The 21,521-nt window shown below is 47.9% G+C and overlaps 2 protein-coding genes across 2 annotated transcripts in view; one reads left to right on the top strand and one right to left on the bottom strand.

Moving 5' to 3' along the window:
• JAK1 (Janus kinase 1) overlaps window positions 1–8,786 on the top strand; it is a 55,693-nt gene extending 46,907 nt beyond the window's left edge. The window contains exons 14-25 of the mRNA XM_059477880.1: window positions 469–556; window positions 1,538–1,665; window positions 1,991–2,126; window positions 2,421–2,572; window positions 3,346–3,496; window positions 3,786–3,880; window positions 4,326–4,518; window positions 4,722–4,846; window positions 5,238–5,410; window positions 5,762–5,879; window positions 6,135–6,245; window positions 7,733–8,786. Of these exons, the coding sequence (XP_059333863.1) occupies window positions 469–556; window positions 1,538–1,665; window positions 1,991–2,126; window positions 2,421–2,572; window positions 3,346–3,496; window positions 3,786–3,880; window positions 4,326–4,518; window positions 4,722–4,846; window positions 5,238–5,410; window positions 5,762–5,879; window positions 6,135–6,245; window positions 7,733–7,834 (1,572 nt within the window). The 3' untranslated portion in view covers window positions 7,835–8,786. The remainder of the gene's footprint in view (window positions 1–468; window positions 557–1,537; window positions 1,666–1,990; window positions 2,127–2,420; window positions 2,573–3,345; window positions 3,497–3,785; window positions 3,881–4,325; window positions 4,519–4,721; window positions 4,847–5,237; window positions 5,411–5,761; window positions 5,880–6,134; window positions 6,246–7,732) is intronic.
• A 707-nt stretch (window positions 8,787–9,493) lies between these two features.
• The window catches only part of RAVER2 (ribonucleoprotein, PTB binding 2), a 30,413-nt gene continuing 18,385 nt past the window's right edge, over window positions 9,494–21,521 (bottom strand). Inside the window, exons 6-12 of the mRNA XM_059477881.1 lie at window positions 20,943–21,028; window positions 18,248–18,352; window positions 17,905–18,016; window positions 16,515–16,717; window positions 14,658–14,769; window positions 14,198–14,343; window positions 9,494–11,040 (exon numbers count right to left, since the gene is read on the bottom strand). Of these exons, the coding sequence (XP_059333864.1) occupies window positions 10,924–11,040; window positions 14,198–14,343; window positions 14,658–14,769; window positions 16,515–16,717; window positions 17,905–18,016; window positions 18,248–18,352; window positions 20,943–21,028 (881 nt within the window). The 3' untranslated portion in view covers window positions 9,494–10,923. The remainder of the gene's footprint in view (window positions 11,041–14,197; window positions 14,344–14,657; window positions 14,770–16,514; window positions 16,718–17,904; window positions 18,017–18,247; window positions 18,353–20,942; window positions 21,029–21,521) is intronic.

Raw genomic sequence — 21,521 nt, 5'->3', positions numbered from 1 at the left:
CTGACCCAGGGCTGTCTGTGCTGCTGTTCTGTGTGTGTGTGCTGACCCAGGGCTGTCTGTGCTGCTGTTCTGTGTGTGCCTGACCCAGGGCTGTCTGTGCTGCTGTTCTGTGTGTGTGTGTGCTGACCCAGGGCTGTCTGTGCTGACCCAGGGCTGTCTGTGCTGCTGTTCTGTGTGTGCCTGACCCAGGGCTGTCTGTGCTGTTGTTCTGTGTGTGTGTGTGCTGACCCAGGGCTGTCTGTGCTGCTGTTCTGTGTGTGCCTGACCCAGGGCTGTCTGTGCTGACCCAGGGCTGTCTGTGCTGCTGTTCTGTGTGTGTGTGCCTGACCCAGGGCTCTGTGCTGCTGTTCTGTGTGTGTGTGCCTGACCCAGGGCTGTCTGTGCTGCTGTTCCTGCTGCTCAGGGTGGGTTGGGCTCACGGGTGCAGCTCAGGAGCAGCAGCTGGAGGTGTTTCTGCCCTTTCCCCAGGCATTCTTTGAGACAGCCAGCATGATGAGACAGGTGTCCCACAAACACATCGTGCTCCTGCACGGCGTCTGCGTGCGCGACCTGGAGAGTGAGTGATGGACCTGCTGGGGACATGGGGACAGGGATGGCACCTGGGGGGGACACAGGGACAGGGATGGCACCTACCAGGGACACGGGGACAGGGCTAGCACCTAGAGGGAACAGGGAATGGCACCTAGGAGGGACATGGGGACAGGGAATGGCACGTGGAAGGGACACAGGGACATGGCTGGCAGCTGCTGCCTCAGGAACTTCCCAGGGTGGAGCTGGGACAGCAGAGCAGCTCTAAATAATTCTCCCAATGAATTTCCCTTTCCAATTCTGTGTTTGAGCCTTCCCTAAGGCTGGAATGCCAGAGGGGCAGGGGCAGTGTGCATACAAAGCACCCCGTGAAATTTGCACAATTAAATTTATTACATTTACTGCAAATATACATTCATTCGTATGAAATAAATGTATATTTGTAATATTGATGCATATAAAGCATGTACACATTTATATGTATACATTTTGTTTATACATGTAAAATATAAATATGCACATAAAAAATGTAAATGTATACCATAAATACACCTTTATGTGAGTTCTCTAAGCCAAGGCATTCCTAATGTTGTGGGGTGGGCACCAGAAGGAGAGCAAAGCTTTAGAAAATTAAAAGACAAATTGGTTAATGCCCCAGCCTGAGCTCTTCCAGACTCAGGAAAGGAATTGGAGTTACATGTGGGCGTTAAACAGGGCCATGCTGAAGGAATTTTGGTACCAGAGCACGGGGCAGCCTGTTGCTGATTTTTCTGAGCTGTTCTGTGCATTAAAATTCCACCTCTGGAATGCCTGGTTGCAGGTTTAATGTTCATTTGTCACACAAAGCCCCTCAGCCTTTTAATCTGGACCCTGAGCACTGAAAGAAACCTTGGGCAAAGTGAAATAAAAACATTTTCCAACATTTTCCATTGGGTTGGGAGGTGTGAACACAAATTCCATTACTCCAAACAACTCATTGCAGCACTGACTTTCTGCACCTCCTCTGCAGATATCATGGTGGAAGAGTTTGTTGAATGTGGGCCTCTGGATCTGTTCATGCATAAGAAAAGTGAACTTCTCACAACCCCATGGAAATTCAAAGTGGCCAAACAACTTGCAAGTGCCCTGAGCTACCTGGTAAGAGACACATTGGCAGAGGCACTGGGGCCTAGCTGGGAATACATTTCTCCATCAGGAAAAGTCCTATAATGGGAACATTCCATCTCCCTGCTGCTCCTTTCCTTCTCTTCCTCCAATTTCTTCCCAGGTGTAATTTTGGATTTCAGCTCAGTATATTTCAGAGATCCCCTGTGGTCTGGATATCCTGGAGCACTTGCAGAGCTCCAGTTTCTTCCCTGTTCTAATTTTGGATTTCAGCTTGGAGCACTTTAGAGATCCCTGTGGTGTGGAAATCCTGGAGCTCTCACATCCCTCTCACTGTTCTTTCCCTGCTTTTGTGTAGGAGGACAAGGATTTGGTGCATGGCAATGTGTGCACCAAGAACATCCTGCTGGCCAGAGAGGGCATTGATAGCGAGTATGGGCCCTTCATCAAGCTCAGTGACCCAGGAATCCCCATCACAGTGCTCTCCAGGCAAGGTATGGCCAGGAATGGCATTTCATACAAATACACTGTATTTGTGTGTATCAGGAATCATCTTTCATGGATCTGCACATACTCAGTGGCTGTTCAGAGCGTTCGTTTCTCTTACAAAATGTTGTGTCCAGTGAGATGAGACAGAAGGAATCTGTTTGTGGATGGCTCCAGGCACGAGCCTGTGAAATCCTTCTGCAAACAGGAATTTGAGAATCAAGAAACAGGACAAGTTCTGCAGCTCCAGTTTATTTCAGACAAGGATAATTGAGTTTTTCTCCCTGTGATTTTCACCCCAGAGCGCGTCGAGCGGATCCCCTGGATTGCTCCTGAGTGTGTTGAAGATTCCAAGAACCTCAGCATTGCTGCAGACAAGTGGAGCTTTGGTACAACCCTGTGGGAAATCTGCTATAATGGAGAAACTCCTCTGAAAGAAAAGACCTTAGCAGAGGTAAAGCTGTTACACAAACTTGGGTCCATCCTCTTGGGCCCTTCAGTTTTCCCCTTGTCCTGTCCCTCCATCCCTTGTCCCCAGTCCCCCTCAGCTCTCCTGAGCCCCTTTAGGGCCTGGCAGGGGCTCTGGGCTCTCCCTGGAGCCTTCTCCTCTCCAGACTGGACAATCCCAGTTCTCCCAGCATTTCTAATCCCTGTGTCCAGTTAGAAGCTGAGTGAGATTTTCCCAAACATCTCTTGTTTCTTTTGGATTGATTCCAAAGGGTCTCCCAGGGGACACTGCTGCTGTTCAGTGCAGTTTAAAGAACTGGGGTCCCTCTTGCTGTGCCCTTCCTGCCTGTGGCCACAGCTCTGCAGGGCTGGGAATGCCCATCCCAGCCTTGTCCCTGGAGCTGGGACCTCCCAGGGCTGAGGAGCACCCAGGGTGTCCTTGGCAAACATTTCCTGGTGCATAAATAACTGGGAAAACCTGGCAGGAAATGATTCCTGAAAGTGAATTCAGCACATTTTGAACACTTCATGGGTTAAGTGGTTGCTCCAGACCCAGCACAAGAGGAATTCTCTAAAGATCCAAGTTCCAGCTGAGCAGGGGGATTTCCTTGGCAATGCCCACACTGAAATAAGGATTTCATGGTCACATCCTCTGATGTAGAATCACAGAACTGCTCAGGTCAGAAGAGACCTCAGAGATCCTGGAGCCCAGCCAGTGCCCAGCTCAGAAGTGGGAGCTGTGGAAGTTAAAACTGCTGGGATGTGTGTTTGCTCCCACAGAAGGAGAGGTTCTACGAGGGGCACTTTGTGCTGGCCACGCCGTCCTGCAAGGAGCTGGCAGACCTGATGAAGCAGTGCATGAACTACGACCCCCACCAGAGACCCTTCTTCAGGGCCATCATGAGGGACATCAACAAACTGGAGGAGCAGAGTAAGGCCTGGGACACTGAGGGAGGGATCATGGAATCCTGGGCTGGAGGGACCTTGAGGAGCATCTCCTTCCAACCTTGTGGGAGCTGAGGAGCTGCTCCAGGGTGGGAAGGTCACCCAGAGAAATCTGGGTGTGGAAGCAGATCCAGACTGGCATGAGGGATGGAGAATTGCCTGTCACAAAGCAGGTGGGATCTAAGGAGGGAAAGGTGGGACAGTGGGAATGGAGCGAGGATGCCTTGGAGTGTCAGACCAGGCAGGAATCTGACCTGGGACGTTTCCCCCCCCAGATCCCGATATTGTCTCGGAGAAGAAACCCGTCACCGAGGTGGATCCCACGCTCTTTGAGAAGAGGTTCTTGAAAAGGATCCGGGATTTGGGGGAGGTAAGAGCAGTGTCACCCCCAGACCACAGCCAGTGCTCCTGGCTGTCCCCACAGCCCCTGCTGTGTCACAGACACCCAGATCAGTGCCTGGCTGTCCCCACAGCCCCTGCTGTGTCACACACACACCCATATCAGTGCCTGGCTGTCCCCACAGCCCCTGCTGTGTCACACACACACCCAGATCAGTGCCTGGCTGTCCCCACAGCCCCTGCTGTGTCACACACACACCCAGATCAGTGCCTGGCTGTCCCCACAGCCCCTGCTGTGTCACACACACCCATATCAGTGCCTGGCTGTCCCCACAGCCCCTGCTGTGTCCCACAGACACCCAGATCAGTGCCTGGCTGTCCCCACAGCCCCTGCTGTGTCACAGACACCCAAATCAGTGCCTGGGTGTCGCTGTCTGAGCGTTGTCCTCAAGGAGGCTCCTTTCTCTCCCTCCCAGGGCCACTTTGGCAAGGTGGAGCTGTGCAGGTATGACCCAGAAGGTGACAACACCGGGGAGCAGGTGGCAGTGAAATCCCTGAAGCCAGAGAGTGGAGGGAATCACATCGCTGACCTCAAGAAGGAAATTGAAATCCTGAGGAATCTTTATCATGACAACATCGTCAAATACAAGGGGATTTGCACAGAAGATGGTAAATCTTGCAGAATATTAACAATTATATGGGTTTTCCTTTAGAATTTATAAATGTCCTGCCTGGAGCAGATTTCCCTGTGCATTGGCTCAGGGATGGATGATGGGAATGAGCTGTGGGAGGTTTAAAATGCTGCTGGTGCTCTGGGCTTGTACCAAAGCTGTTGAGAAGGGTCTGCAAACCAAACATGGTCTGTTTTCTAGGAGGAAGTGGGATTAAACTCATCATGGAATTCCTTCCCTCTGGGAGCCTGAAGGAGTATCTCCCACGGAACAAGAACAAGATCAATCTCAAGCAGCTGCTCAGATATGCAGTTCAGATCTGCAAGGTGAGCTGGGCCTGAGCCTGCAGCTCCATCAGCTGGGTGAGGGGGATGGAGAACATCAGCAACAAACCCATTCTCCTGCTCTGTCCCCAAGGATCAGAATCCTAAAGCAATCTCTCCCACGCATTGGGTGCCAGTGGCACAAGGATCAGCTGGGGAATGATGAGGAGGTTCCAAAGTTTACTCTGAAATGTTCCTGTGGGAGGTTATGAGGATCAGGAGGGAGGGCAGCACTTGGAATGTGCTGGCAAGAGGAAAGGAGCGAGGTGAAGTCTAAAGGGATGGAGATGAGAGTGCAGAGCACGGTCAGGAAGCAGTAACTGGAGAAAAAGGGATTAAAGTACTGGAGGAATAAAGGAGAAGGAAATGAAAGGCTTCTTTTCTCCTCTCTCAGGGCATGGACTACCTGGGCTCCTGTCAGTACGTGCACCGTGACCTGGCAGCGAGGAATGTCCTGGTGGAGAGTGAGAACAGGGTGAAGATTGGGGACTTTGGGCTCACCAAGGCCATCGAGACAGACAAGGAATATTACACTGTCAAGGATGACCGCGACAGCCCCGTGTTCTGGTACGGCCTGGGCACAGGGACCCCCCTGCTCCTGCACTCCCCGGGGTTCTCCTGGTTTTATAAAAGGCCTCTTGTGGTGTAAAGATACACCAGGAGATACACCAGGAAAAGGCACCTGGTGAACTGTTCACTCACCTCTTGTGCTGTTTATTTCTTCCCGCACTTCACATTTCCCCGCTATTTTGGGTTGGGTCTCCTTGCTTTCACCGTGCCTCACTGTGGAACACACCTCATGTATTACTGTTTAATTTATGTGCAAGGCTCACGAACACAGCTGTGTCTCTGGAGCTGCTCAGGCTGTGTGGGCAGGGCTGGGTCCCCGGGTGTGACGCTGTCCCCTCGTGTCCCCAGGTACGCCCCGGAGTGTTTGCTGCAGAGCAAGTTCTACATCGCCTCCGACGTGTGGTCCTTCGGGGTGACGCTGTATGAGCTCCTCACCTACTGCGACTCCGAGTGCAGCCCCATGGCCGTGAGTGCCTGCCGGGACAGAAACAGCTCCCAGGGCTGCTTCAATCCCTTCATTTAAAATAATGATTACTGGTTTGGGCAACAAGAGCAACAATCACAGAATTGCGGGCTCATTTGGGGCGGGAGGGACCTTAACGCTCATCTCCTTCCACCCCTTCCCTGGGGAGAACCTTCCTCCAGGATTACCCTGGGAAACACCCAGGCCTGTCCTGGCAGTGGGGTCAGGCACTCCCAGCTGACCCCGCTGTCCCCACAGGAATTCCTGAAGATGATCGGCCCCACACAGGGACAGATGACGGTGGCACGGCTGGTGAGGGTCCTGCAGGACGACAAGAGACTGCCACGGCCACCCACCTGTCCTGAGGAGGTGAGGGAGGGATGGGGATGGAGGGATGGAGGGATGGAGGGATGGAGGGATGGATGGATGGATGGATGGATGGATGGATGGATGGATGGATGGATGGATGATGGATGGATAGATGGATGATGGATGGATGGATGATGAATGGATGGATGGATGGATGGATGGATGGATGGATGGATGGATGATGGATGGATAGATGGATGGATGGATGGATGATGGATGGATTGATGGATGATGGATGGATGGATGGATGGATGGATGGATGGATAGATGGATGATGGATGGATGGATGGATGGATGGATGGATGGATGGATGGATGGATGGATGATGGATGGATTGATGGATGGATGGATGGATGGATGGATGGATGGATGGATGGATGATGGATGGATGGATGGATGATGGATGGATGATGGATGGATGGATGGATGGATGGATGGATGGATGGATGGATGATGGATGGATGGATGATGGATGGATGGATGGATGATGGATGGATGGATGGATGGATGATGGATGGATGATGGATGGATGGATGGATGGATGGATGGATGGATGGATGGATGATGGATGGATGGATGATGGATGGATGGATGGATGATGGATGGATGGGTGGATGGATGGGTGGATGGATGGATGGGTGGATGGGTGGATGGATGGATGGGTGGATGATGGATGGATGGGTGGATGGATGGGTGGATGGATGGATGGATGGATGGATGATTGATGGATGGATGGATGGATGGATGGATGGATGATGGATGGATGATGGATGGATGGATGATGGATGGATGGATGGATGGATGGATGGATGGATGCTGGATGGATGGATGATGGATGGATGGATGGATGGATGATGGATGGATGGATGGATGGATGGATGGATGGATGGATGATGGATGGATGGATGGATGGATGGATGGATGGATGGATGGATGGATGATGGATGGATGGATGGATGGATGGATGATGGATGATGGATGGATGGATGGATGGATGATGGATGGATGGATGGATGGATGGATGGATGGATGGATGGATGGATGGATGATGGATGGAGGAAGGAAGGTCTGTCCATCTGTCCCTGCTGGACACAGGTTCAGCCTCAGAGGGGTGACACTTCCCTGGCCACTCAGGTAGGAGAACCTTCAGGAGTGCTGGGAAAGGCACTGCCACGGTTTTCAAGCATTGTTTTAAGATGTTTTTGATATTAGCATTCCCAAGTCCATGGTGTCCCTTCAGAGGGAGCAGGGACTTGCTGTAGTACCTGGGTCCATGGAAATTCCTTGGGAATCCTCCTGATTTTGGCAATTCCTGGGGTGCAGCTCCCCAGGTGGAACTGCCCAAAGCCCCTGCTCAGGTCCCTGCTGACCCTGCCCAGCACCTGAGGTGTTTCTGTTCATTCAGGGAGATTTTGCTCCACTGTTTTCACTGGCAAACCCAAAGAAATGTTTGATGCCTTTAAAACTGTCCCTGGTTCTGTTGCCAGGTGGATCAGCTGATGAGGAAGTGCTGGATCTACAAACACGACGAGCGCACCACCTTCCACAACCTGATCCAAGGATTTGAAACAATTATGAGTAAAATGTAAATAATTTTTTTAATCCTGTCAGGACTTTAAATGCCCAGCAACCTCTCTATGCCCAAGGCTCTTACTTTTTTTTTTTTTTTTTAACTCCTGTAATTTGTACTCTGGCTGGGCTGATGTGGTTATAAAGGATTCTTTTGCCAACAGATTGAAGAGTTGGATTAAAAGAATTTAAAAAGTTTGGGCAAAATGAGCTCCAGCTCCCTTTGCTGCTGTTCTTGCAGGGCAGTTTTATCCTGCTCTGATTCTGGCTGTGCCACAATTGGAATTGCCCTGCTGGATGATGTGAGCTGGGAAAATCCACTGCATTTCTCAGCTCCAACCTCAGCCAGTGGCTCTAAAAGGGCTCAATTAATAATTATAAAGTTGGCTGACAAAATATCCTTCACATGCACTTAAATCCTAGTAACGAACAAAACAACTTTGGCATAAAAATACAGGGGAAGTGAAATTTTCAGCTCTTTATAAACTCAGCAGGCCCCAGTCCTGAGCTCTTACAGGTATTTAAAGAAAAGTGTTCATAAAAACCACCCCAGCAGCGTGGAGGCATGGGCACTGTTGTGCATTTCAGTGAGAAGCCAAATTTTGGGATAAATAATTTGCTTTTCCTAACTCCACTCCCACATTCTTCCCCTGGAGCCCCCAGCCTGGGTGAACCCCTGGAGGGGTGAATGTGCATCCCTGGAGCTGAGGGAAGGAATTCCTGGAGCTGGGAAGGAACCCAGCCCATGCCCAGAACCTGGAGGGGATTATTCCAAAGGAAAAGCCCTGGGCACCCAGGATTATCCCAAAGGAAAAAGGCCTGGGCACCCAGGATTACCCTAAAGGAAAAGGCCTGGGCACCCAGGATTACCCTAAAGGAAAAGGCCTGGGCACCCAGGATTATCCCAAAGGAAAAGGCCTGGGCACCCAGGATTACCCTAAAGGAAAAGGCCTGGGCACCCAGGATTATCCCAAAGGAAAAGGCCTGAGCACCCAGGATTATCCCAAAGGAAAAGCCCTGGGCACCCAGGATTATCCCAAAGGAAAAGGCCTGAGCACCCAGGATTACCCTAAAGGAAAAGGCCTGGGCACCCAGGATTATCCCAAAGGAAAAGGCCTGAGCACCCAGGATTATCCCAAAGGAAAAGCCCTGGGCACCCAGGATTATCCCAAAGGAAAAGGCCTGGGCATCCAGGATTACCCTAAAGGAAAAGGTCTGGGCACCCAGGATTATCCCAAAGGAAAAGGCCTGGGCACCCAGGATTATCCCAAAGGAAAAGGCCTGGGCACCCAGGATTACCCTAAAGGAAAAGGCCTGGGCACCCAGGATTATCCCAAAGGAAAAGGTCTGGGCACCCAGGATTACCCTAAAGGAAAAGCCCTGGGCACCCTGGGCTGTCCCAGGCACTGGGAACCCCTCCAATCATTTTTTTAAGGAACATTTTGACTCAGCCCATGAGTGATTTAACTGGAACCTTCTGCTGCCATCATGTTTCCTACCACACCTGGAGCTGGAAAATGCTCTGAAGAGATCCTCCAGTTCTGGCAATAACAGAAAGAGGTCTATATATATATATATATATATAAATATATATAAAAATGGTAATTATGAGCTCCAAGGAGATCAGATTTATTTTTACAGTGTTATTGTTTCTGTATGTCACTTAGGAAGCTGAATTTAATCTGTAAGCACTTTGTTACTCTTTATACAAACAAGTCTAATAAATTTTTTTTTCTCCATGTGCCTCCCTTTTTAATCATACATTAAACAGAGGAAAAGTTTTTTAAATTGCATTTCCATAGGTATGGTGTTCTTTTAAAACCTTTTCCTACTTTACCTGATTAAAGGAGTCCAGGGCTGTTTTCCTCCCACAAAAAAATCCACTTGAAGTAAGTACCAACAATTTATTTTCATTGAAAAGTGTAACAAGTTGAGAAAGTTGCATATACAAACAGTTGAAACAAAATATTACAAGTGAATTTATCAATACATACAGGCAGAATCCCAGAAAAGCTCCTGGCTCCTGTTTGTGGAGCACTTCCAGCAGCTGAGGGAAGAGGGAATTTGCTTGGGATTTTTTTAAGCTTTGAAAATGTGGATCCTGGTCACATCCCAAAGCTTGAAAGGCAAAAGTTTAAGACTTTTAATTTAAAAAAATCAGTATTGAAAAATGGCTTCAGTGTTCTCTAGCAAAGAAAAGGGAGAAGGAGGTGGCTCCTGGCCTCAGTGACCTCGGTCCAGATGGATTTGCAGCAGGATTCCAGGGAGCACAGCCTTGGAATGAGGGCTGGCCCTCATCTGCTGCCACTGAGGGCTTTCAAAAGGAAGGATTGCTGATCTCCAGCTCCAAGGGCAGAAGAGAACAGCTCGAGGCAGAGCTGGTAAGAAGCTAAAAATACAAAAAGTCTTTAAAAGGAAAATACACTCAAAAGTGGGAAACAACGTGGGGTGGCCCAGGAAGAGCTGTCCCACACCTGTGGAAGGAGGAGGCTGCCTCACACTGGGAATTAATTCCTCCAAGGGAAAGCTGTAAAAACAAAGATTTTCCACTGTCCAAGGAGCAGCTCTCCAAATCTCAGGGGATATTCCAAGGCAGCCCAGGACAGCATCTCCCTTTGGACAGGCATTTATTGAGAACATCACTGAGGCTCTGGGAATCCATTTGGTATCGCTCCATTCCAGGATTAAGAAGAAATATTAAAAATTGAAAGGCTGTAAATGCAGAGCTCTTAATCCTGGAAAAAGGAAAGTTGGAAAAAAACCCCCACATTCTGAGTTAAAAAAATACAAAATAATTACTATCACGACTTCCTCTTTTAACTTCCTCAGGCTGAGGACTGGAGAAAGGAACAGCTTTCTTTCCTCTGGGTTTTTATTGCTTTCAGCTGGAGCTGCCCCAGCTCCCCATGTCCTGTGCTCCGTCCACAGGTGACAAAGCCAGCACTGTCCCCTCCTGTCCAAGCGAGAGCGGCCACCCCCTGTGTCACCTGTGTGCTTGCAGTGGCTGCTCGGGGACACTCACCCCGCTCAGCAGGAGCTCCTGGAGGGGAGTTAAGGCGGCAATACCTGCAGAGGGATCCCAGCTGCCCGGGCAGCCTGGGGCCGTGGCTCAGTACACGCGCTTCTTCTTCAGCGAGGACTCCGCGTAGCGAGCGGGGCCCGGCAGCTCCGCGGGGCCGGGCTCGGGGCACGACACCAGGAACGAGGAGCTGCGCTTGGGGGCCACCTGCGGGTGACAACGGCACTGTCACTGCTCACTGGCTGCCATTCTAGGGTTGAACTTAGATGTTCATTAGTGTCAGAACCCCCAAATCCCTCTGGCTGCTCTGGAGGGCTCCAGCCCCTGCCCAGGGAGCTCAGAGACCTCAGCACAGAGCCCAAGACCCTGTGCCTTTGATTTAGCCCTTGGAAAAACAATTACCAACCTTGTATGAAGAATTACAAAATCACGAAAGTTTAAGTAGAGTAACAGTAAACTTATTAGAGGGTGAAAAGTAATTTTTTTTGGGTTTTTAGAATGAGGGTTCAGGGGCAAAAGGGAGGGATCTGGGCATGTCCAGCCTTTCTCCTTCTTCTTCTTGGCCTCCATCTCCTGCTGTGATGGTGGCACTTTGGGATTGGTTTAGAGTAGAAGCTCACTGTCTGACATAGGTGATGGGTATTGGGAAGTTATGGTAAATATTGCACATGTAGTTTGTAGCATAAAAAGATAACACCACCCTGGGGCAGGCAGAGTGCCTCTGTCTGTGCTGCTGAACAGACCTCGGCCGGACAGGAGAGAAAAACAATTATTTTATAGATAAGATACAATAAACAACCTTGAGACGGAGAACTGAAGAGCTCTGACTCCTTCTTTGACCACTGGCCTGGGAGAAGAGACTTTCTAACACATCTCAGGGTCACTCTGAGCAGCAGAGATCCTGAGATATTAGTTTTTATTTATGTTCTAGCTTTACATTATAATTTATGTTATAGTTTGTATGTTATAGTTGTGAGTTTTTTAGTACTTTATTTCAATGAACTAAAAATTGAGTTGTATTTTTTTCTTTATAAGATTTTTAAAGAAATGATACTTTATTTTTAACTGAATAACTAACTACTTGTGGCTAGCAACGTGGACATTTTTATCTATACTATTTATACTATTATTTATACTATTTAAACTTATGAAGAAGGACTAGTTTTCATCCTAAAACTTAAGATTTATCCTGTGTTTTTTAATTTGCTTCCCAGGCAGTTTTGAGCTGCTCTCCCTACTTCAGAAATCCAATCCCAGTGCAAACCATCTGCAAGTCAGGCAAACCCCCATTTCAATCCAGTGCCAACCTCCTCCTCCTCCTCCTCTCTTCCTACTTGATTTGCCACCAAAACCCCAGCCTGGCTCTGCGCGTGGCTTTGGGGCACAGAGAGGAGCCGATGCTCAGGCTCTGCAGGGCTCTGGGGCTGGCCCAAGCTGTTCTCCCACTGCAGGAACTGTGTGGAGCAGGGATGCAGAGGGCAGGCTCCACCCGGGGGCAGCAGAAGCGGCTGCAGGCGCTGCTCCTCCTCCTCTCACCTGCTTTAAGGGATTGGCTGGAGGAGGCTGCAAGCCCGCCTGCGCTCCCGAGGCTCCACTCAAAAAGGAAGGCACCACCTGCAGGCAGGTGCTGTAGTTTGGGAAAGATCCACCTGCAGGTTCCTGAATCCAGAAAGGGATCCATGAAGTAGAAGGAAAAAAGGTTTAATAATTCTTTTTTTTTCTGCTATTGTGATGAGCTCTCAGCAGGTAAGGAAATACCTCAGTCACAGGTGCAATTCACAGCAGCTCGGGGGTGCAGCAATTCCTGGAGCAAAATGTGGGGTTTGGATGATGCTTTAATTTGTTTCATTCCTTTCAAAAGTGTCTTTCTTTCTCCTTGCTCACAAAACCCTCAGCTTGGGCAAGAACCAGCCCTTCAATGTGGGAGATTCAGCACTGGGAAATGCCATGAATGGTGTGCTGTTCCTGGTGGGAGTGTTTTAACCCACTGCTGAGCATTCCATGCTTTTGGGTGGTGGGATTTTAGAGAGGGGAGTTTTGGGTGTGACTCTGGGGGTGCTGCCCTGCAGCAGTGCCCATGCAGTGCCCTCTGCAGCCCCTCATTCCTGTGCCAACACACAAAGCAGGTGTCCAAAAGCTGATGGGAGCAACAGCCAGTGGAGACAGCAAGAAAATGAAATTATTTCTCACCTCAGAGGCTTCATTTTCTAAGCCATCCACCCTGGCCTGGGTAGAGTGATGTGCCTGAGCATAATGCTGGTACCACTGCTGGACAGCCTCCTAGAGAGGAGCAGAAACCCTCTCCCATGCCTGCCTACAATCCTCACAGCCCAGAGCTCTCCCAGAAGCACCAAAACACCCTCAGCACCAGTGGTGAAGCTCAAATCAAACAGTTAAAATTATGGTAAGTGCTTAAAACACACAGGAGGCACCTCTGGCCTGGCAGAGAGGCAGGGACAACAATTCCTGTTATGGGAACACCTCCAGGGATGGGAGCTTCTCTGTGCACCCCACCCTCCCAAGGATATTCCTGTCCATTATCCAATCCATCCCTGCCCTCTGGCAGTGGGAGCCACTTCCTGTCCTGTCCTGTCCCTCCGGGCCTTGTCCCCAGTCCTTCTCAGCTCTCCTGGAGCCCCTTTAGCAGCAGATCTGATCCAAGGCTGTGTGGCCCCTGGCAAAGCCCTGTGCAGTGACCCTGTCCCCCACCCTGTGGCCAGGCTGCTCTCTCTATTTCAGAGATCCCCTCCCCACCCCAAACCCTTGCTGCCAGGAGGGTGGGCTCTCAGCTGTCCCTGCCAGCAGCCCAGGACAGTCTGTGTGTCCCTGGGGAGAGGCAGCTCTCAGCTCTGACCACAGCCACAGTTTCACAGACTCAGGATGGTTAATGCAAATCTGGGGGTGTTCTCTGCCAGTGTCCTGTGGAACTGGCTCTGAGCACTCTGCAGGGCCTGCAGCTCCTGGCCAGGCTCTGATCTGCACATGGGGAGCACATCCTGTGCCTCAGAGCAGCTGGCAAACATCCCCAAGTGTGCAGCAACTGCAGCTCCCTGCCTGGGATCCAGCCAAAGTTCAGGACTTAAAAACTTCTGGGGAAGGCAAGGAGAAAAACCCCTGGTTTTGAAGGGAGACAAAAGTCAAGGCAGAGTGCTGAGAAGTCATTTCTAGTGAGTGCCCACAGTTCAGGCTCTCAGGAAACGATTTTTTCAAGGGTTGTGCTTTCAGCAGGGAATGTTCTTTGTGCTAAATCTGCTCTGGACACTGAAATGATCAGATAAAGTGTCAGTGCAGAGACTCAGGAAGAACACTCAGAGAAAACAAGGAGCAGCTCTGGGAGAACCCTGAGCTGTGGGATTGTTCCTACCTGTGGGTACTCCCCAGGCTGCTGGGAATAACTGAAATAGTTTTCCATTGCATGTTGTGGTGCAGTTCCCTGAGACACAGCAGCATCCACGACACTGTTTGCAAGGCTGGTCTGCTGTGGAGGACTGGAGGCTTTGCTGGCAATTGCTGCTGGGAACACAAAAACAGAGCTTGGATCAACACCTGGCTTGTAAAAAACACCAATTAGGTTCTATTCCAGGATTAAAACTGAGATTTGTGCCCCAAATTATCAGTGCTACTAATAATTGAAAGGCTTCTAGAAGTCTGTGAGCCTCTGCAAATGCACCATCAGGATAAGTGACTTTCAGTTTTGAGAGATACTACAAGATTCCCTTGAGGATAAATGCTGTGGGCACTGGATTTACCAGGCAAACAGGAGAAATGTTTGCCATGCTCTGGCTGTGGAAATTTGCAATGAAATCCATGGAATGTTTGCTTACCTGGCAGACAGATGCCAGGCAAAACACTTGCCAAATTCAAGTAGGGGTTGGTGCTCAGGCGGATTTCTTTTGGGGGCTCCCCAAGCAGAGAAGTCTGTTTCTTCAAGGGAGTCTGAAAAATGGACAGTTTGCATTAAATTCATATAAAACTGGTCAGAAATAAAGTTCAGTGGCCTAGCAGGGTCTTGGGAAAAGCTTAGTCCTATGAAAAAAACCCGTTTGAAATAAAATGAAACTTTTGAAGTCAATCCTTCAAAAGTTCCATTTTATTTCAGCAATCTGGACACATTGACTACACTTTTTTCTTCCAAATAGTTTTTGTAGGAATGTTTCTCTTCAGACTGCAAGTTCCTAAAGGATATTACAAAACAAACAAACAAAAGAAAACCTTTTATATGCAAGTGAAGGAATAATAATCACTCGAGCAATTCCAGATGCAGGGAGTGAACATTAAGTACAAGGCCAAGACAAAATCAAATCTTTTCACTTGGAGACACAAGAAAATAAAGGCCAAATGTCAGGACAATCATGAATTAAGCCCATGTTTCCCCAAAATGTTTAAGTATTGATGTACTTTAAAATTATTATTTATTATTTTATAAGAAAATAATATATATTATATATTATCGTTGTTCTAAATTATTTTAGATTTATATATTAAAAAGGTAAATTTTCTTAAGGGCAGAAAAAAATTCTGAAAGAATGAGACCACTTAAATCCCATTCCATCATCGTCTCACACTTCACCTTCGAGGGAATAAATAATATTTTTAAAAACTGGTAATTGAAAGTGGAAAATTTATATACAAACACACAAGCACCTGGAAACCCACAGGCCCCAACCACCAGAACTGGTCCTGATGAATCACGAAATTCGAGCCCAAGTTCAATGTTTGCCCTTTAGAGGAGACAGTGCCCTGAGATAAATGTTCAATTCCACGATCCAGCCCTGTGAGGCAGACACATGGAGAGAGCCCTGCAGCACTGAGGAGCTGCTTTGTTCCTTCAGCTGGACCACCAAGGAGAGAGAGCATTGTTCTGTCCCCATCAACACCAGTGCTGAGAGCTCCACGTGTCCCCAGGATGCTCCTGGGAGCAAGGGAATTGAACAGGGGGGACACAGGAGGGGTTAAAATAAAGGGAATTGTACAGGGGGGACACAGGAGGGGTTAAAATAAAGGGAATTGTACAGGGGGGACACAGGAGGGGTTAAAATAAAGGGAATTGTACAGGGGAGACACAGGAGGGGTTAAAATAAAGGGAATTGTACAGGGGGGACACAGGAGGGGTTAAAATAAAGGGAATTGTACAGGGGAGACACAGGAGGGGTTAAAGGAAAGGAGGAGGAAGGTGAGGGAAGGGGGAGAGGAGAGAAGGAGGGAAAGGAAGGGAGGAAGGAAGTGGCGGAAGGACGAAGAGGAGGGAAAGGAAAGGAAAGGAAAGGAAAGGAAAGGAAAGGAAAGGAAAGGAAAGGAAAGGAAAGGAAAGGAAAGGAAAGGAAAGGAAAGGAAAGGAAAGGAAAGGAAAGGAAAGGAAAGGAAAGGAAAGGAAAGGAAAGGAAAGGAAAGGAAAGGAAAGGAAAGGGAAAGAGAAGAGGACGGGAGAGGAAGAGAAGAAGATGAGAGGGAGAGGAGAGGAAGAGAGAAGAGAAGAAGATGAGAGGGAGAGGAGAGGAAGAGAGAAGAGAAGAGAAGAGAAGAGAAGAGAAGAGAAGAGAAGAGAAGAGAAGAGAAGAGAAGAGAAGAGAAGAGAAGAGAAGAGAAGAGAAGAGAAGAGAAGAGAAGAGAAGAGAAGAGAAGAGAAGAGAAGAGAAGAGAAGAGAAGAGAGAGGAGCAGTGTGTGTGCAGCACGCCCTTACCCCGATGCCGGGCTCGCAGCCCTTGCCCTGCCCCGCAGCCTTGGCGGGCCGTGGCAGCGCCCCGGGCAGGCCGGGCAGGGCCGCAGCGAAGGGCGGAGCTGGCTCGGCTTTGTCCGCAGCGGCGGCGTTGGGCCCGGGCAGGGCCTGTCCGACCATGTGCTGGTTTGGGAAGAATGGCAGCACGCCCATCCCCGCTGCTGCTGCTGGAATGGGAGCTGGGTTAGATGCTGCAGGCAGCCATAAATGGAGAAACTTTGCTGTTACGTGGGATTTATTACACAGGGGTTTGTTGTGGGGTTAACGAGGGTGGAGGAGAACAATTCCAGATCTACTGCACTGCTTTTTGTTCCTTCCCCATCCCACAGGCAAACAGCTCCATTTCAAGCTGATTCAATAAAACTCTGACTTTTCTAAACATTCCCTGTGATAACTTTCTTAGTGCTTCCTGGCATTTTCAAAGAAAAACTGGGAACAACATCCTGGAGGATGCTGGATGGGAGCACAGGGGGAAACCCCACCTCAGCTGGCTTTGGGAAGAATTTCTTTCACTGAAAACTGGAAATGTTCTTCAAAATGACAACCTGGGTATTTGGAGGAGCTTTCTGCCCTCCCTGGATGCCTTTTCCCTGCTCCTGGTCACTGCCATGGCTCAGAGCAAGGCCAGGATTGCAGAGCACAGGGAGCAGTGGAGGAAACAAGAGCAGAAAATCCTGCAATGGTTTGGGCTGGGAGCGACCTTAAGGATCATCCATTGCCATGGCAGGGACACCTCCCACTGTCCCAGGGTGTCCAACCTGGCCTTGGCACTGCAGGGATCCAGGGGCAGCCACAGCTGCTCTGGGAATTCTATTCCTCCCTCTCAATCACAAATTCCTTCCCAATATCTCACCTAAATCCCCCCTTTTCCAGCTTAAATCCATTCCCTGTGTCCTGTCCCTCCATCCCTGTCCCCAGCCCCTCTGCAGCTCTCCTGGAGCCCCTTCAGGCCCTGCCAGGGGCTCTGGGCTCTCCCTGGAGCCTTCTCCTCTCCAGGTGAGCACCCCAGGATCCAACTGATCCTTCCTCATAAATATTGAGGGCATCAGTGGCACAGAAATTTGCATTCCAAATTGACACCTGTCACAGACTGGCTGCTAAAACTCATTTCTTAATAAAATGAAGGCAAAGAGCAAATTTGTGGTGCCTCTCCAGCAACTCCCATTTACCTGCTTTGAAAAACCCCAAAAAATGCCACGTCTAAATAAAAGCATATTCCAAGTGTACCAAAAAAGGAATAACTGAGCCAGCAGGGTATTTAACCAGCTGCTTTTGCTACACAGGGAGAAATCCAGGTGCAGAATGTGAAGCTGGGCATTTCTAGTGGTGTGGGATGAAATGAAATGTCATTTACACTTGAGAGCTTCTCCTCGTGCTGCCAGGCCTGAGTTCACTGCTGGCATCACCCCTATGCCCAGCACTGTCTGCAGCAGCATTGCTGGAGGCTCTCCCAGCAAACCTGGTTTCTAAAAGGAAGAAGAGAAAACTGTGTAAATCATTAAAATTATCTGCTCACAGCTACTTTTTTACAACTTCCACACTCTCAACCCTCTTCAGCTCCGCTGAAGGATCACAGAACCATGAATGGGTTGGGTTGGAAGGGAACTTTAAGATCACAGGCACCTGATGCTATAAATGATTTATTTTAGGGATGATGAGGGTGCTCAGGGAGAGCAGAGCTGCAGGGATGGCCTTACACTGTTTGCCTGCATGTTCTCCATCTTCAGCAGCTGCTGCTGGGGCAGGGGCAGGTGAGCAGGGCTCTGCAGCAGCAGGCTGGACGTGCTCCCCAGCAGTGAGCTCTGACAAAGGAGTAAAACAAGGGTTAGCTGCCAGCCACAGAAACATTTCACACAGCACTGTTTGAAGAAATTAAACATTTTGAGTTAAGGACAATAATTTCCTCCACAGAACTCCTTTTGCTTCAGCCAAATACCCAGATATGTTTCCCCCCACAACAATCTACATGAAATCCTACCCCAGAGGCATTAAAACCTGACAAATCACAGTGCCTGCACATTGGCAAGTCTATAAAATATTCACATTGCTCATTCAGAATATTCTGGATCAGTTTGCCACCAGAACTGAGCCACTGAATTAATAACTTTGGGGCACCCTCTCCAGACTCTGCACTGGTATATTCAACACTGTGAGCTCTGGCCAGCTCTGAGGCTTAAAATAAACCTTAAAAGACATCATGATTTATTCTACAGGCCTGGAAGTGCCTGGCAGCATCATCTGCCAGTAAAATGCAGGTTATTCTATAGGTTGTTGTACTAAAATAAACAGACAGGACATTGTGATCATGCCAAGTTCACCCTTTATTGTTTTTATCACCAAACCCAGGGGATGAAGAGTGCAAAACATCTCCCAAATATTTCCAAGCCCTGGCTGTGTCTGGGTGGCAGGCTTGAATTCCTTAGAGAAAAAACCCTTCATGACTGAAATATGATCTTCTGGACTAAAATATGATTTTCTGGGCTCAGAAATGTGGTTTTTCAAACAAAGATGGGCCATATCTAGATCAGTTATGCATCTATTTGAATTGTCTCAGTGATTTCCAGGAGAAATGATGCAGGGCTGGTTATTGTCACCAGTGCCAGGGGCTGCTCCTTCTAAACTTGGCTCCAGCAACAAAGCAAAGTGGCTCAATTGCAAAACTTTCAGAAATAGAAGAGTGGAAAAATCAGTTTGGTCAGAATCCTCAGGGGAAAGGCTCTGGATTAATCAAGATTTAACAAATTGCTGGATGACTGAGGAAAACATCCCTGAGGAAGCTGAAAATGCATTATTTTGGGGCAGGATAATTTATAATTAAAAGAAATAAAGAGAAACAAATTGAAAATCAGGATACCTCAAGTTGAAAAATTACTGTGTGAATAACTTTCAAATCCTCTCTGTTGAACCCTTTTTAAATGATTATTTTAAAATATTTATTCTCATTCTGTTACTTCACAAAGCCCTGAATATAAAAGGGAAACCTGAGACCTGCAGGGAGCTAAACCAGCGTGACTGGGGAGGGGTTTCAGTCACAACACTGAATTTCAAAATAAATAAATAAACAAATAAACAAACAAATAAATAAAACAGTGACCTGGTTCTCTGGCTTTAGAGAACACCCCAAAACAAACCACCAAGAAGAGAAAAATGTGCCTTAGAGAAGAAATTGGGATCATCAGATACTTCTAAAATTCAGGTTTAGAGCTCATGAAATGACAGGAAGCTCCCAGGAAGAGAAGGAGATGAGACTTTTAAATCTCTGGACAGAGAAAACACAGAGTTGTTTGGCTGCAGCTCTCCCAAGGCAAAAACCACTGGAAAAACCTTTGGATCATCATCAATCCCACTGTTAATTGTGGAAAACATCCCTGGCTCCAGTTGGGAGCACCAAACACTCCCAGTGCCTCCCAAGGAAGTACAGGCTGCAGAGAGAGCAGCAGGAACTTAAACAGACCAACTGAAAATGTAATTTCAGTTTAAAAAAACCCAAATAATTATGTATATTTTATATAGGGCAAAATTAAGCAGAATTTATTAAATTTAACATATTAACCTACCAGTTTTTAGAGAAAAAACAGAAGAGCTCAATATACATAACAAAGGGAATATTTCTGCATTTTAGTTGGGTCTTTTTAAAGATCTCTAAGCCTGTGTTTGTCCAAAGAGCTGCAGGAATAATTGATGCTGAAGGGATTTTATTTTTAAAATGGAAATTTCTGAAATATCAGAAATAATAAGGCCAAGTGATGGACTCCAGTCCCTTGTAGGTATTTGTGTAAATCCCTACCATGAATATTAAATTCAATTTTTGGCCCCTGAGAGCAGCTCAGCTCAAGGCAGAAATTCTGGCTGTGGGTGCATTTTCTCTCTCTCAGTTTCTAGCACAAACCCATCCCAGAGATCCTTCCCATTTTCTCTCAGGAATTCTGGTGCCCATCTGGAGTTACAGGAGAATTTGGGGGATTCATCAGTAAGAAATAACATCAGCAAATCTCTATTTTTTTATGGCACATGCAGCACATTTGGGTCCCTGCAAGCTTGAAAATGAAGCCAAGGCTGCTGAACTCATTGATTTGAATCAGATAAACCATAAAGTCCCTCCAGGAGTGTGGATGGGCTGCTCCTAGGGAAAGGGATGTGCCAGGCTCCTTGAGAGCTCATTTAAAGAGGGTTTTTCTGCCAGTAATGACAAGTTTTGCCTACATTGGCAGGTTTTAAGTCCAAAATTTAGATAAAATAACTGCATTTTGGACAGTTAGCACTGCCTGCTTCCCCATCTCATAGCTTTCCTTAGAGCTCAAATAAGAACACTTCATTTTAGCTTTAAATTCCTTAAAATTTTAGAATCTCTCCACAGATACTTCTTTTGATGACAGTTTTTTTGTCACATACCTGATGAACTTTATTCAGCTGCAAAAAAGGTGGCCCAACTGCTGAATTTATGAGGTGAGGTAAGCCTGCAGATGCTCCAAGAACTGCTTAAGAAACACACAAGAAATTAGTGAATTTTACAAATTAGGCAAGTAAAAGTCTTTAGAATTATCCTGCAGTTTTTAATTTGCTTTCCAGATAACTTCCAATTGTACAAAGGTCACTGCAAGGGAACAAGGGACTCGTTTAGGTTGGGAAAGGTTATGAAACCTTTTGATGTAAAATTACAGAATGTGAGAGCTCCTCCACACCTGAGAGTTTCACTGCTGAGCTGACTGCTGGCTCAGCTTTGTCTGAAGTGCTTTTAATTCAGATTTAGCTGGAGTGTTTCTGCCCTGAAGTGGTCACTTCACACCCATTTCTGGGTTTCTTTGTAGCCACACTCTCAGCTCTCCCCATCACCTGTTCCTGCTCTGAGCACTTTCACCGTTTGAACTGTGATTAATTAGGGTTTATGTTTATTCACATCCTAATTAGAACACAGAAATGTTTCTGGCTGATGCTATAATAAATACTCTGCACAGCTGTGGCAGCAGCCAA

Source organism: Ammospiza nelsoni, chromosome 9 (assembly GCF_027579445.1).
Source record: "Ammospiza nelsoni isolate bAmmNel1 chromosome 9, bAmmNel1.pri, whole genome shotgun sequence".
NCBI lineage: Eukaryota > Metazoa > Chordata > Aves > Passeriformes > Passerellidae > Ammospiza > Ammospiza nelsoni.
This window is presented reverse-complemented; position numbering and strand designations above follow the sequence as displayed.